Source organism: Cajanus cajan, chromosome 7, assembly GCF_000230855.2.
Source record: "Cajanus cajan strain Asha chromosome 7, NIPB_CcT2T_4, whole genome shotgun sequence".
Lineage (NCBI taxonomy): Eukaryota > Viridiplantae > Streptophyta > Magnoliopsida > Fabales > Fabaceae > Cajanus > Cajanus cajan.
Window position 1 is genome coordinate 55,526,751 of NC_138523.1, and position 13,047 is coordinate 55,539,797.

General features: G+C 32.1%; 1 protein-coding gene across 4 annotated transcripts; it reads right to left on the bottom strand.

Annotated features, from left to right (window-relative positions):
* Positions 1-1,140: 1,140 nt before the first annotated feature.
* LOC109794823 (mitogen-activated protein kinase kinase kinase NPK1) lies at positions 1,141-11,534 on the bottom strand. Of its 4 annotated transcripts, none has more exons than XM_020354265.3 (18): positions 11,084-11,534; positions 10,960-11,001; positions 10,677-10,742; positions 10,462-10,572; positions 10,286-10,366; positions 10,121-10,198; positions 9,933-10,015; positions 7,203-7,287; positions 6,969-7,069; positions 6,776-6,815; positions 4,505-4,564; positions 4,368-4,414; positions 4,074-4,281; positions 3,748-3,984; positions 3,267-3,598; positions 3,112-3,179; positions 2,217-2,318; positions 1,141-1,307 (listed from the first exon to the last, which is right to left on the bottom strand). In XM_020354265.3, the coding sequence occupies exons 1-17, from the start codon at positions 11,459-11,461 to the stop codon at positions 2,236-2,238; spliced, it is 2,100 nt and encodes a 699-aa protein (XP_020209854.1). In that variant the 5' UTR covers positions 11,462-11,534; the 3' UTR covers positions 1,141-1,307; positions 2,217-2,235. The 4 variants fall into 4 exon arrangements, with proteins under 4 accessions (XP_020209854.1, XP_029126486.1, XP_082916281.1 ...); XM_029270653.2 differs by having other exon boundaries at positions 1,141-1,335; XM_083060155.1 differs by lacking the exon at positions 2,217-2,318 and having other exon boundaries at positions 1,141-1,335.
* Positions 11,535-13,047: the final 1,513 nt, after the last annotated feature.

Below are 13,047 nucleotides of genomic sequence, written 5' to 3' on the forward strand. Positions count from 1 at the left end.
CCTTATAGATAGTCTCTTCTAATTCGAAATTATAAGTCAAAGGTGTCGTGTGTCTAGCACATTCTCACGTTTTTTTCCTCCCAAGTATGAAAGTAAATATGGTATCAGGAAATTATTTTTCTGTTTCCATGTGATTTAACCCTCATTTAATTGAATTCAAAGTCCAAATTTGACGTTCCTTTGTATTTTACATGTGAACGGCACTGCCAGGACATTCCACTCCCCTTCCCTGCTTAAGGAGTCGGAATTTTTTCCTCTGATTCTTGTCTGTTAACAGTGGTTTCCATATGATTCACAGGAATGTGGCTTTTGGCCATTCAAATGTGCATATCACATGCACGCACTGGGACTTAAAAAATATTGCATTCAAAGTCCTAAGTTGACTTTGATGGAATGAAATAGAATGCATTTTATTTCGCCGAAGATTTAGTTTCAATCCGACCTCACACATGCATTTATGAAAAAAGTTTTTAGTTATGAAAATACCTAAAGAATACATCTTATAATAATTTACAAGATATAGTGGCATTCTTATTTATTTAGCGGGTGAAGAAAAGGAATGCTAGCACCTTATGTTAGTTTGCAAATCAGACATATTTACCTTATTTTAAACCTATCCTCTTATAGGGAGGAGTTACACCTGTTAAACAATTACATTTATAATTATTAAAAAGACTGAGAAATTTCGTGTCTCTAATAATTATACACAGATAAATATTAAAAATTATAGATAATTATTTAAAAAGAATATAAAAAGATTTTTTTTTATTACATTTGAAGGGGTATAATGTTCACTAAAAAGTGGAGATGAAATGAGTAGTTCCCAAATTATATTCCCTTTACAATAAGTATAAATGATCTCAAAGAATTCTATTCAGCCAAAATAAATTAGTAAATTAATGGTAAGCACACATTATTTTGTACTCAATTCTAGTACTCGGATTAAATTTTCTTTGCTTTTTTTTTTTTTTTCATTAAGAAATGATATATTTTATACATTACTCAGTACACTATATGCATATCCCGCTATATTACATTCAATTGACAAAATATTCAAAGAGAAGGAAATCAATATACTGCTAATTTATCATTTTTCTGCTGAGCAATTATTTCCATCTCTTGTTGCAGCATCTAATTTGATGACGTTGTAAGATTACATAACAACTTCAAAGGAAAAACACTTTCTTCTCCCTGAAAGGAAATGTCACGTTGAATAGGAAATCTTATACTAATCGATCAATCACCATAAAATTTGCGATCCTTTGGAGATGTAATCTTCCCTCCAATTCCAGCCTTACGCATCATCTCTGCAATATACTTGCAACTGTCATGTTCCTAAAAAAAATTCATATAACTATAACAAAAATAAAGGGACAAATGTACACCAAAACAAAAACAATAAAGGATAAATTAAGAAAGGTTTTTAATTCAGAAATAGTTTAAGATTATTTTTACACAAGATAAAACTCAAGACAAAACGTAATGTCAGCAAACTTCAATGTACAAACATGTGCCTTGCAGGTTGCGTTTCAAATAGAATATCTGGATTTTCATTTTTTAGCAATGAAGGTACCTGTTTTAACTTTAAGACTTTTGGAAAATTACCTCCTTAAAGTTTTAATTTTGATAATTTACTTGCGTGAACTTTTATCATTTATTCATCCACCACTTTTTCCCCAGATAAACAATAGGAGAAATTTGCTAAAAATGTAAAATTGAAGTGAATAATTCACAATTTAACATAAAAAACATAAATTCTGAAGAAATGTTGTATTAGTAATTAGAGATCCATTTATGATGAAAATAGTATACAACTAAATGCTTAAATTGAAATTTTAGGAATGTTGTATCTCAGATGAGATGGGTAATTTACAAAATAAAAGTTTAGGAGTAATTTGCTAAAAGTGTAAAATTGAAGTGAATAATTTGTAAATCGTATCTTCACTTTAGGAATGTTGTATTAGTAACTAGAGATCCATTTATGATTAAAAAAGTATACATTAGGAATGTTGTATTTCAGATGGGTAATTTAAAAGAGTTAATCACTTATACACTACCAATATATAGGTGATTAACTCAATTTACAAAAGTAAAACTTAAAGACTAAGCTAAAATTGTAAAATTGAAGTGAATAATTTGTAACTAAACATAAAAAGAGATAAATGCTGAAGAAATGAATGTTGTATTAGTAATTAGAGATCCATTTATAGTATTACATTAACAAGTTGGAAGGCTTCAGCAGGTGAGCACCACCAAACGGTGCAATGCGCATCTAGGAGAACAATAAACCCACAAGGTAATCAGTTCCAAACTTCCACCTGCACTCCAGAAGTAGGTTGGTTACTAACGAACATGAATATTTCTATATTCTGTCCTCTGATATTTTCCAACAAGCTTAACTGTTCAAAATTTTCTAAACTTTGTGCTCTAGCTAATTTAAACCGAAAATTTGGTGGGAGTTGGGACCAATCTTTAAAAGATAAAGGTTCTTAAACTCTCAACGAGTGTTCCATAGGGAAAAGCCCAAGTCCATTTGTTATGGACATTTCCAAGTTCTTTTAAACATTCACAATGCCCGTTCTTTGCTAAGAAGAGATAAGAGTGCAGGGTTTGATAACTCATCTTGCAGCTGACCAAATAGCAGGAATGGTATCTAATACTCTTCTATGATGATTTTTAGCATGTTCATACATAAATATTTTATAATCATGGGGACCTGGTATCTATAATTCCCAAAGACTATTCTAAGCGTGTTTGGAGCAGCTGTGAAAATCAGATTATCCAATTATTGTTATAATTAATTATAATCAGAATAAGTTTTTATTTGGGTAAGTTTGCTAAAAAGCAATCTTAACATAGTTCCATTTGGATACAACAAAAAAATCAACTTTTACATAGTATGAAGGTATATATGAAGGTGAAAGCAAAAAAGTTGTTGAAAGTAATAATAAAGCTTCAAATTCTTAAATGCATAAAACAATTTATTTTTCAGAAGAAGAAAAAAGCATTTTATAAATTTCATCAATTTCTCCAAAGTCCTCGCATCTGCAAAAATGACAAAAAAAAAGGCGAATTGCATTTCATAATTGACAGATAAAACAGAAAACTTGCCTCTCTTCCTCTCAAGCTCTTCAACCAATTCTTCTTTCCATTTCCTTTGCCTCTCAGAGAATCTTGAGCTGCAGTTGCAAATATTCTTAGTTTTCAATTTCTGTACATGGGTAGAATAATAACATTACAGCCACTGCCAAGAACTAGATACATACCTTACACTAAATGATTCCAGCCCATCATCATGAAGAGCCTCCTTTGATTCATTTGGCTCAGATGGCTGAATTTCCTGCAAAGGTCGACAGTGAGCACCACTAAGCTTTGATCGATATTTGCTATGACTCCCAGAGCTTGCAAGATTAACACTGCCAACCATTGAGAATCGTCTCCAAGCCAAACCAGGAGACCTGCCTCTTGATGTTACATTTGAGAATTCCGAAATAACATTACTCTGTGCAACTGCAATGGGAGCAGGAGCAATGGTTGCATTTGATATGCTAAAGAATTCTTCATAAAGAGGTGTTTGGAGCTTCTTCAGTTCAAGGGCCTAATGTAAATCATTAAAGAAAAAGAACGTTTCTAATTCTAACAATGCTAGATTTAAAGAAAAAGGCAAACAAATATAAAAAGGTAGAAATCATTGAGTAAAGCTATATTGAAAGTCAAGAAATATATGATCTCATTAAAAAATAGAACCTTAGCATCTAGGAAGGCTCTAATTTTAGACTCGGTAACTTCATCGTCATCTTCAGTTCCTGGAGGCTCACTTGAAAATGAGAATTCATTTTCTACCCTCAGAGATGCTTTGAAAGTTCTGATAGTTTTATTAATAGTTTGATCTTGGGACAAGTTTGGTCTGCTTTTCCCCAAATATTGAGTTTCATCGAAATTGCAGGGCTGGTCATCCACTGGTTTGCACATAGGATTGCAACTCTGTTCCAGCAAATATATCGTGTTCAAAAATCACTATTTATGAAATGAAACAACTAAAGCAGTGGAAGAACAAAAAACAAACTTGGCACCTTCATAACATCAGAAGCCAATAGAGATTCAGATTTTACTGATGAATCAATCAAAAAATCATCATCATCCATTCGACACATGTCATCGTCATCGTTGTCTGCTCTCTGGTAGGAACCTGGTTTATGATATACCGTTGAGACCCTTATGCTATCTATTCGACAAACATCCTTTAAGCCTGTGCAAGTTGATCCCTGGACAGAATCTAAACTGCAGAACCAATATGGTATTTCCTGGTTGATGCTCCATACCCATTTTAAGTTTCACAAGCAACAGAAATGAGAAGATATACTTACAAGTTTCTACAGTTCATCCCATATGTTGCCATCTTATGGCTAGAGTCCTGACAGAGGAAAAATAAACAGTTGATAAAAAGCAAGGGAAGATATGGTCTATGTTTTGCATCGTATATACTCAAAATGTGGACACTAACCCTGATAGAACTACGTAATATTGAATGAGATCCATGATAGTCGCACGTGATGAATGGATGCTGCAGATAATAAATAAGGCAGATTCACTACAATAATTTTGAAGGAAAAGTTAAGTTAAAAATGCAAACAAATTCAAATGTATGTTTCACAGTTAGTTATAACTGATCTCCCTTTCAGTTAACTTCGGTTATTGGTGGCTTGAGCCTTGATGTATATTTGAACCAAAAACATATGATCATTCCTTGAATTCATTTTTACTGAAATCAGTTAACAAGAGCTTCACTTTCTCTCTGCATTCATGAGGTTTTTGATAAGAAACTTGGGAGAACCACACCGAAAAGGCTAGGTATTGTATTTGGAGAGCCCAAGGCCTAATAAATCCCACACTAGAATCCCATACTTCTAATGTGGGACTCAAGCCCCATACATTGCAATTGGATCCTTAACAGTTTCTCTTGATTACTAACCTTGATATGGTATTTAGAGCATATGAAAAAGAAAATTGATTGTATATTCAATAATAAGTTTAAGGCAGATGGCTGTATTGACATGCATAAGTCCCATTTAGTAGCCAAAGGCTACACGCAGCAAGCTGTTATTGGACCTTGTGGAAATCTCACCAATGGATAAGTTAACTGCTGTCAGAATTTTACTCTCCATTGCAGCTTAGAAAAGTTGGTGCTGCAACTGGACATTAACAATGCGTTTCTGAATCTTTGAAGAGGTGCATATGGTCCACTCAATCCAGTGCAGATCATTCTGTTTTCACTATGGGATCAATTTATAACATGTTCATTCTACTTGTATATGTAGATGACACTACCATTGCCAACCCCAATGCTTCATTAATCTCTCAAACCACCACCATGCTCCAGAACATTTTTAAGTTGAAGATTTTGGGTGATCTCAAATTTTCCCGGGTTTACAAAAAGGCAAGTTATCCAAAGACATTCATCTATATTGCCAACAGAAATACACCATTCACTGGTTTTGCATCTGCTAAGCCTGCAAACCTGCTCATGTAGCCCAACCTTAAACTCAATGACATTGACGGTGAGCCTCTAGAGTGGACCCAGAACTTTGTCTTGAGAGGGGCCAAGATTTTTTTTTTAACACTTTAATGTAAATACTTAACATTATAAATAATTCATTATCATTTATACTTTTTGTATCTCTCTTTCTAGCACATTATATATCAATCCTATATATATTTCTCTATTTTTCTTATCACAAATGTAAACTAACATGATGATTTTTATCTATCAACCTATAATTTTTTTTTTATAAATTTTAGGTGGCAAAAAAACATTTTTAAAGTAATTTTGATCCATTTTAAAAAAAAAATGGGGGGACCATGGCCCCTCCTGGTCCCCTTGCCAAGGCCAAAAACCACCTTTGCTGTGAACAAACTTAGCTAGTTTTTATGTCAGCACCTGAAGCACCAAATTTGCAAGCATTGCATCACGTTTTACAATATCTTATGGCCTCTCCTGGTCAATGCATTCTATTTCCTTCTCAGTCCTCCTCCACCAAGCTCACTGCTAATGTAGATGCTGATTGGGGTAGCTGCCAAGTGACAAGGAAGTCAACTACAGGGTTCTATCTGTTCCTTAATTTCCTGGAAATCTAAGAAGCAGGCCAAAGTAGCCAGATCTTTTGCAGAGGGAGAGTGCAGGTCTCTTGAATGCTTAACCAATGAACTCCATTGGATTAACAACTACTGTGTTCATTTGTGATTTCCATGCCATGCATTATGGTTTTATGAGACAATAAATCTGCAATAACACTAGCCACTAATCCCACTGCCAATGAAAGAACCAAACACATAAACATCGACTGCCATTTTACCAGGCAACATGTCAATTTTGGATTTCTGAATCTCGTCCGCTCACCCCCTCAACAACACAGCTAGAGCCTAGAGACGTACTCACCAAAGCCCTCCCTAGAATCTAATTTCATGAACGCGTATCCTAGTCTCATCCTTTACTTCCCAACTTGAGGTGCTCATACACTTTTAGTTAGTTGTTAGCTTAATTGTTGGTTATAACTGTTCTCCCTTTCACTTAACTTCAGTTATTGGTGGCTTTATGTATATTTGAACCGAAACCATATGTAATCACTCATTTCATTCATTTTTACCAAAATTAATTATTGCAAGCTTTACTTTCTCCGAGTGCATGAGTTCTCTCTTGATTACAATCCTTGACAGTATGTGATCATAATTGAATATTGCATAAGTTGGGTGAAGAGGAAAAAAATGTGCAGAATACCTGTAACAATTCTGATGCAGAAGGTCTTAAATTTGGTTCCCTGTCAACACAAATTGATGCCAAGTGATTAGAACTCAAACTATATCATATACATTAACACCCTCAAATTGTATCCCTGACCTTTTCAAAAACAAATGCAGTCAGAATAAAATAGTTGTTATAAAGAAATGGTAAAAGCATCATATGTACGCACTTATGGAAGCATTTCAGCAAAAAATCCTTTGCCTCGGCAGATAGATGTTCAGGTATGGGTGGATGAGATTTAGTTGACCCAATATAGAAAAGAGCTGAAACCTAAGAAAAAGAGAAGTTTCAGTGAAAAAATGTTAAATAGCCAATCACATGCATATGCACTCACAAACACAGATCAACCCATGAAAGTCAATAATAAAATTAGATTACTATATTTGGTGAGGCTTTCATGTACCTCCAGGGGATACTGTTGACTCCATGGAGGCTTTCCTGTGGCCATCTCTATCACAGTACATGCAACGCTCCATATATCAGTGGAGCTAAAAAAATCACAAGTTAGATTCCATCCCAAGAACAACGTATATCTCTAATCAAATCTATTTAACGAAATGACAGAAAGTAAGCTCATCCCAAAGCTTATCAGAAATTATCAAACATTAATATTTAATACATTATTCATTTTGTTGGTCAGTTCAGATTTTTCCAGAAGTTAAACAAGCTTAATGAAACTTATTTCCATAATCTGCATTACAAGTTTGAATCTTATCTGTTTGCCAGGCTTTTACCAAGCCATTTGAAGTCCTTGGCAATGACTGAAATCCACATGATTCTTAAAGAAAGAAAGACATATCAATTCAATAATTTGAAACTCAAAAATGATTTTTCTCTCAAATTCATTCCAACAAATGAAAAGAAAAAAAAAAACAAACTTCTAAATACATACTTCATGAATCATAAACAAATTTAAAAAACTCAAACCACTAAGAAGCAAGTTAATGAAGCTTTGTCCGGAAAGGAATCTTTAGAGGTGAGGAATGGAGTTGGATGTTCATAATGAGGAATTGACATTAAGAAGCAAGTTAAGGCCAGTATCAACCTTCCGTTACAAGAATTGTTCCGTTAGACATCCTAGTAAGACAAAGTAGTAATGTGAAATAATCACAGTTTGAAATTAATAAGTGAATGTCTTATTCTGATTAATATGACAGCAAAGATAGGTGTAAGTGTAACAATATGACTAGGGATGGGAATAAACCAGATTTTGAATATACAGATCAGACCCATTTTATAAAATTAAAGTCAAAATCTAACCTGTTATCTATCATGTTTTTATTTTTATATAGATCTGACTCCTTTTTAAAAGTTAATATTGTTTATTAACCTATTTAAAAGTCAATTTTACATTAACAATGTTAAATAAGTCGATAAACAATTTTAAATAAGCTAACAAGTCTATTTTTAAATACACGTGAGTCTTTTTTGAATTTACATGATAAAAAAAGTTTATTATTAAAATTTAGAGTTTAAAATAAAAAATAAAAAACTAACATAAGATGGACAACTTACGCACACCTATGTACACTAACATACACTCACGTATAATGTGATGAAAGAAGATAATTTTATAAAAAAAAAAATTCTAAATAACTAGCTATGAAGATGAAGGAAAAAAACAGATGAAGATGCTACTACTATATATTTTATTTTTTATTTTTTAATTTCATATGAATAGAGAATGCAAAACATAGCGAAAATGTCAAAAATATTGATAATTTGATGCTTTATATTACAAATTTATTTATTTAATTATATTGTTAATAATTTAATAAGTATATTATTTTTTTATTTTTATTATATCATATAGATGAATAAACTGACTTATTAGGCATAATAGTTTAAGTCTGATCTTTTTAAATAAATAGGCTTTTTAAAAGTCTAAAATGACCTTTTTATTAAATAGGTTTGATGAGAACAAAATTTAAATAGGTAAGGTCATAGGTCCGTGTTTAAGGGCAAATCTATTTTATCCCTAAATACAAGTTCTTAATATAGAACATCATCAAAGTTCTCTAAAAATGTCTTCATTATTCATCCTGAATTAGAATTTTAATATGTAAAGAAAGGTAGCTTAAATATCACTACTATATCTTTTATTGTTCAAATATGAAATATAATCCGTAAATTATTATGATGTTTTTGGTAGACCTATAAATAAGAATATTTTGTGTGTTATATTAATAATGAAAGGGAAGCCAAATCTGGTCCACACATGGCTTTTATAAGATCTCGTTGATTGTACCAGAACAGGAAAATGAATCCATAATAGATGAACTTTCGAAAAGGGGAAAAAAATATATCTGTCACTTAAAGAGGAGGATTCAAGTGGTGCTGATGTGGTATGACATGACAGAAAATATTCAATGAAGAAAAAAAAGACAAACTTATCTCTTAGTATGTATTAACAGATTTTGTTAGTTTAGGGTTATGGGTTATGATGAGGGCATATACTTTTAAAAGTCGGAACTAAATATTGTTGAAGTATGAAAACAAGGATATAGCTAGAGCAACAAAGTTTTCAGAGATCTTAGCTTTAGAAATGAGCTGTATTTTCCAGAATTCACTATTTTGAAGGCTTAAATTTAATTATACTTTGTTAGGATCTGATTGCAAGGTATGGGACTCGAGTCCCACACTAGAAGTATTGGATTCTAGTGTAGGATTTATAAGGTCTTGGGCTCTCCAACTACAATAACTGACTTTTGTGGTGTGGATCTCCCAAGGTTCTTAACATCTTTATTGACCAAAATACAGTAGTTGTCGATCCTTATAATAAAAGGAAACAAACTGAGGAACAAAGCAAAAGAAAGAATATCATAAAAAACTTTTGTAATATTCCCTTTTAATCAATCTCCCAAAAGTCTATCTTTCTATCTCTAGTTTAGTTTCCCGATAAATAAATTAAAGTTAGTATTTGCAGAGGTATAACAGTCCAGCCCTCAATATTAATACAATCTGAGAATTTCCCAATAACAACCATGTCACAACTCACAACAAATAAATCTTTCCTTTCTCTTCGTGTCACACAAAAGTACTTCTATTTGGAAACACTTATTGTGACAAATAAACCTTCAAAAATACTTTTGCTATTATGGTTGATTTTTATTAGTGTTGGTCATACACTTACATTGTATGTCCTGTCTGTAAAATAACTTCAGGAGACATCCAATGTGGGGTACCCTTCATTGACTTTGCACCATTGATGGTAGCCTATATCAATCCACAAACTTCAGATGTCATGGCCAGAAACAAGTTACACAAGAAGCTTGTGAGATCATAATGAAATAACTAATAACATCAACAGTATCATCATACCAGTTCAACAACTTTTTTGGATGCCCCAAAGTCTGCGAGTTTAATGCACCCTTTGTTATCAACTAAAATGTTGGCACCCTATATCCAACAGCGCATTGACCAACATGATAGAGGAACTAGTCAGGCACCAAGTCAGAGAATCTTTTAAAAGTAAAAGCACACTACCTTAATATCCCTGTGAATAATCCCGTTAGTGTGAAGGTATTCAAGGCCCAATAAAAGCTGTTTTGTATACATTTTCATAACCTGAAAAAAAAAATGAAAAACATTGAGCAACAAAGGAATCACAACGGGTAACAGGTCTATGTGCTTCAAGAAGTAATAAACTAATAACAACTTACCGATTCAGGGAAGGATCCAAATTTCCCCAAGAGTGATGAGATAGATCCACCAGGTACAAACTCCAGCAGAATATTTAAGGAATCCTCCTCTCTAGCAGTTCCCAAGTATCTCTAAAATAAATAAACAACAATGCAAACAGGGGAAAAATTGACTTACTACATTATTAAACACCAAGCAATGAAAATACTGAGTCACATAATAAGATCACACTCACAACAATATTTGGATGAGTAAGATTCTTGAGAAGCTTGATTTCTTCTTCGAGCTCCCGAATATTAGCCTGACTCGAGGCAGAAAGAGATTTTCCACATCATCAATCATCACGAAGAACATCAACCAGCTTACACAAAACAAGAGCAGTATTGCTTTACACACAGTGATACATTATCACTCATTCCACACAATGACCACCAAAACCACTTTCATGAAGCTCGATAGTGTAACCTATGGCAGAATAATAGTACTAAAATTACGTAAAAGTGAAACCACATTTTTACCTGTGTATTCTCCTTGTAAGCGCTACCAGACGCGATTAAAACCTAAATAAAGCGAGAAAACAAACAATTATAACGTAATCAAAGAGAATTAAAGTGATGAAATAGAAACAGAAATAGAAATGACCTGTTTGATGGCAATAAGCTCCCCGGAGTCGAGGTTCATTCCCATGTAAACTCGACCGAAGGCGCCGGAACCTATCAACTGGCCCTTGCGCCACCGTATCGGAGGAGGCAGAGGTTTAGGTGCGATTCGCGATTTGCGAATGACGGAGCCGAGCTTGTCCGCGATTCCGGAAAAAGGTGCATCATCAGCAGCACCGTGTCGGAAAACCAAGGAACGGCGAAGGGAGCCCAAAAAGTCTTGCATAGTGTTGCTAATGTTAGGGTTTGGTGAGTGTGGAATGGAAACAGATGATGAGTTTTTCAAAATGATGCTCACTCCCTGCAGGACACTGTACTGAACTCTAACGGTTATCTTCTTTTCACTTTTGAATGGCCCCATAGCATAACATAAATAATTTCAATGATAATTCTCCACTATTCTCATTTTGAACTTCCATTTTTTCTAGCCTATGTGTCGCCAGTACAGGATGAGAGGTTGAAATCTATACCAATAATAACTTCCATTTTGAAGTTACCACTATTTTTTCTTTTTTCTTTTTATCTTTAATAACTATAACTAATTTTTAATAATCATATAAATTATTAAAACTATTTGTTATTTTATTATCCAAGACACATAATTCCTTCTTCTTTTTTCAAAAGTTAATCTATACCGTATATAAAGAAATTTTCTTATTTTAATGTACATATTTTTATTAATAATTTTAACTTTTAAAAAATGTATAATAACAATTAACAAATGTTAGAAAAGTTTTTAATATGTCTTTTTTTTTTTAATATGTTAATAACCGTCTACTATCTCTACTGATGTTAGTATTACAAAAAAAAAAAAAAAGACACATAATGTATTTTATTTACTAATAAATAATAAAGATAATTTTTTTTACACATTTTTAGACAATTTCATTTCCATAATTATCTCTTAAATTATTCTTCTCTCTCCAACGTTATCTTATTTAATTTTTATTCTTTTTCCTCACTTTCAAAATTACTCAAAAGGTATCCTTATAATTACAAATATTCAACAACCGTTTATCTTCTAATTGTTAACGTTCACTTTTATTTTATTTTTAAAAAATACAAGAAAATAAGAAATGCCTTTTTATGCTAATAATAATAATAATAATAATAATAATAATAATAATAATAATAATATTATTATTATTATTATTATTATTATTATTATTATTATTATTATTATTATTATTATCGATAATTGGTGTAGTGAGTGGTTTTTTTATTGACATGATGTATTTGTAAACATATTATTTCTTATTTTTGTCCCTTAACTTAACTTGTATATCAAAGTTTACGGTTGAAAAAAAAATACAATTTGAAGAATGAAAGAGAACGAAAGAAAAATATAGAATAAAATATAATTAATACATATACACTTTTAATGTTAGTCATAAGAAATTAAAAGTATTACACATTTAATTGTTAAAAAACTTTAAATACTTAGGAATTTTAAGAGTTTTTAGTTGTTAGAAATGGTTCTAATTAGAGGTCAAGTTGATTTATAAGGAAAAGGTATATGAAATATTTCTTAGAAAATGGATTTCATAAATTTATTTCTTTGTAAAGTTTAGAGAGAAGGGTTCTATAATCATGGAGAACCATCTCTTTTGACTTCACAGATTTTCTTCTATTCCTTCAATAAGAGTAAATTGTGTGACTGTTTGTGTGATTTAGAGCTGAGAATTAGAGGTCGTGGTGTAGTCGTGTGGTGTTTTGCTTAAGAAACTCCATTCCTTTCTTCCACTATCCAGAGTGATCAAAGGTAAGGGAAACTTGAAAGGTTGTTGGTTTCATGTTGTTATTACCAAATTTTATTTGAAATATTTATAAATCGAATGAGTTGTGGTTGATTGGAATTGAGTCTTAAGCTTTGTTGATGTGTTCTTATGAAAAATAAATTGATGAATTTGATGATTAATGGTTACATATTGAAACTAAAGTTGAATA

What these genes read in the sequence shown, in the direction of transcription:
- LOC109794823 (XM_020354265.3), bottom strand. Translation starts at nt 11,461, where the DNA reads ATGGGGCCATTCAAAAGTGAAAAGAAGATAACCGTTAGAGTTCAGTAC. An exon ending in CTGCATCAGAATTGTTACAG is followed by an intron (nt 4,565 to 6,775) that starts GTATTCTGCACA and finishes TATTATCTGCAG; the next exon opens with CATCCATTCATCACGTGCGA. An exon ending in GAGCCTTCCTAGATGCTAAG is followed by an intron (nt 3,599 to 3,747) that starts GTTCTATTTTTT and finishes GATTTACATTAG; the next exon opens with GCCCTTGAACTGAAGAAGCT.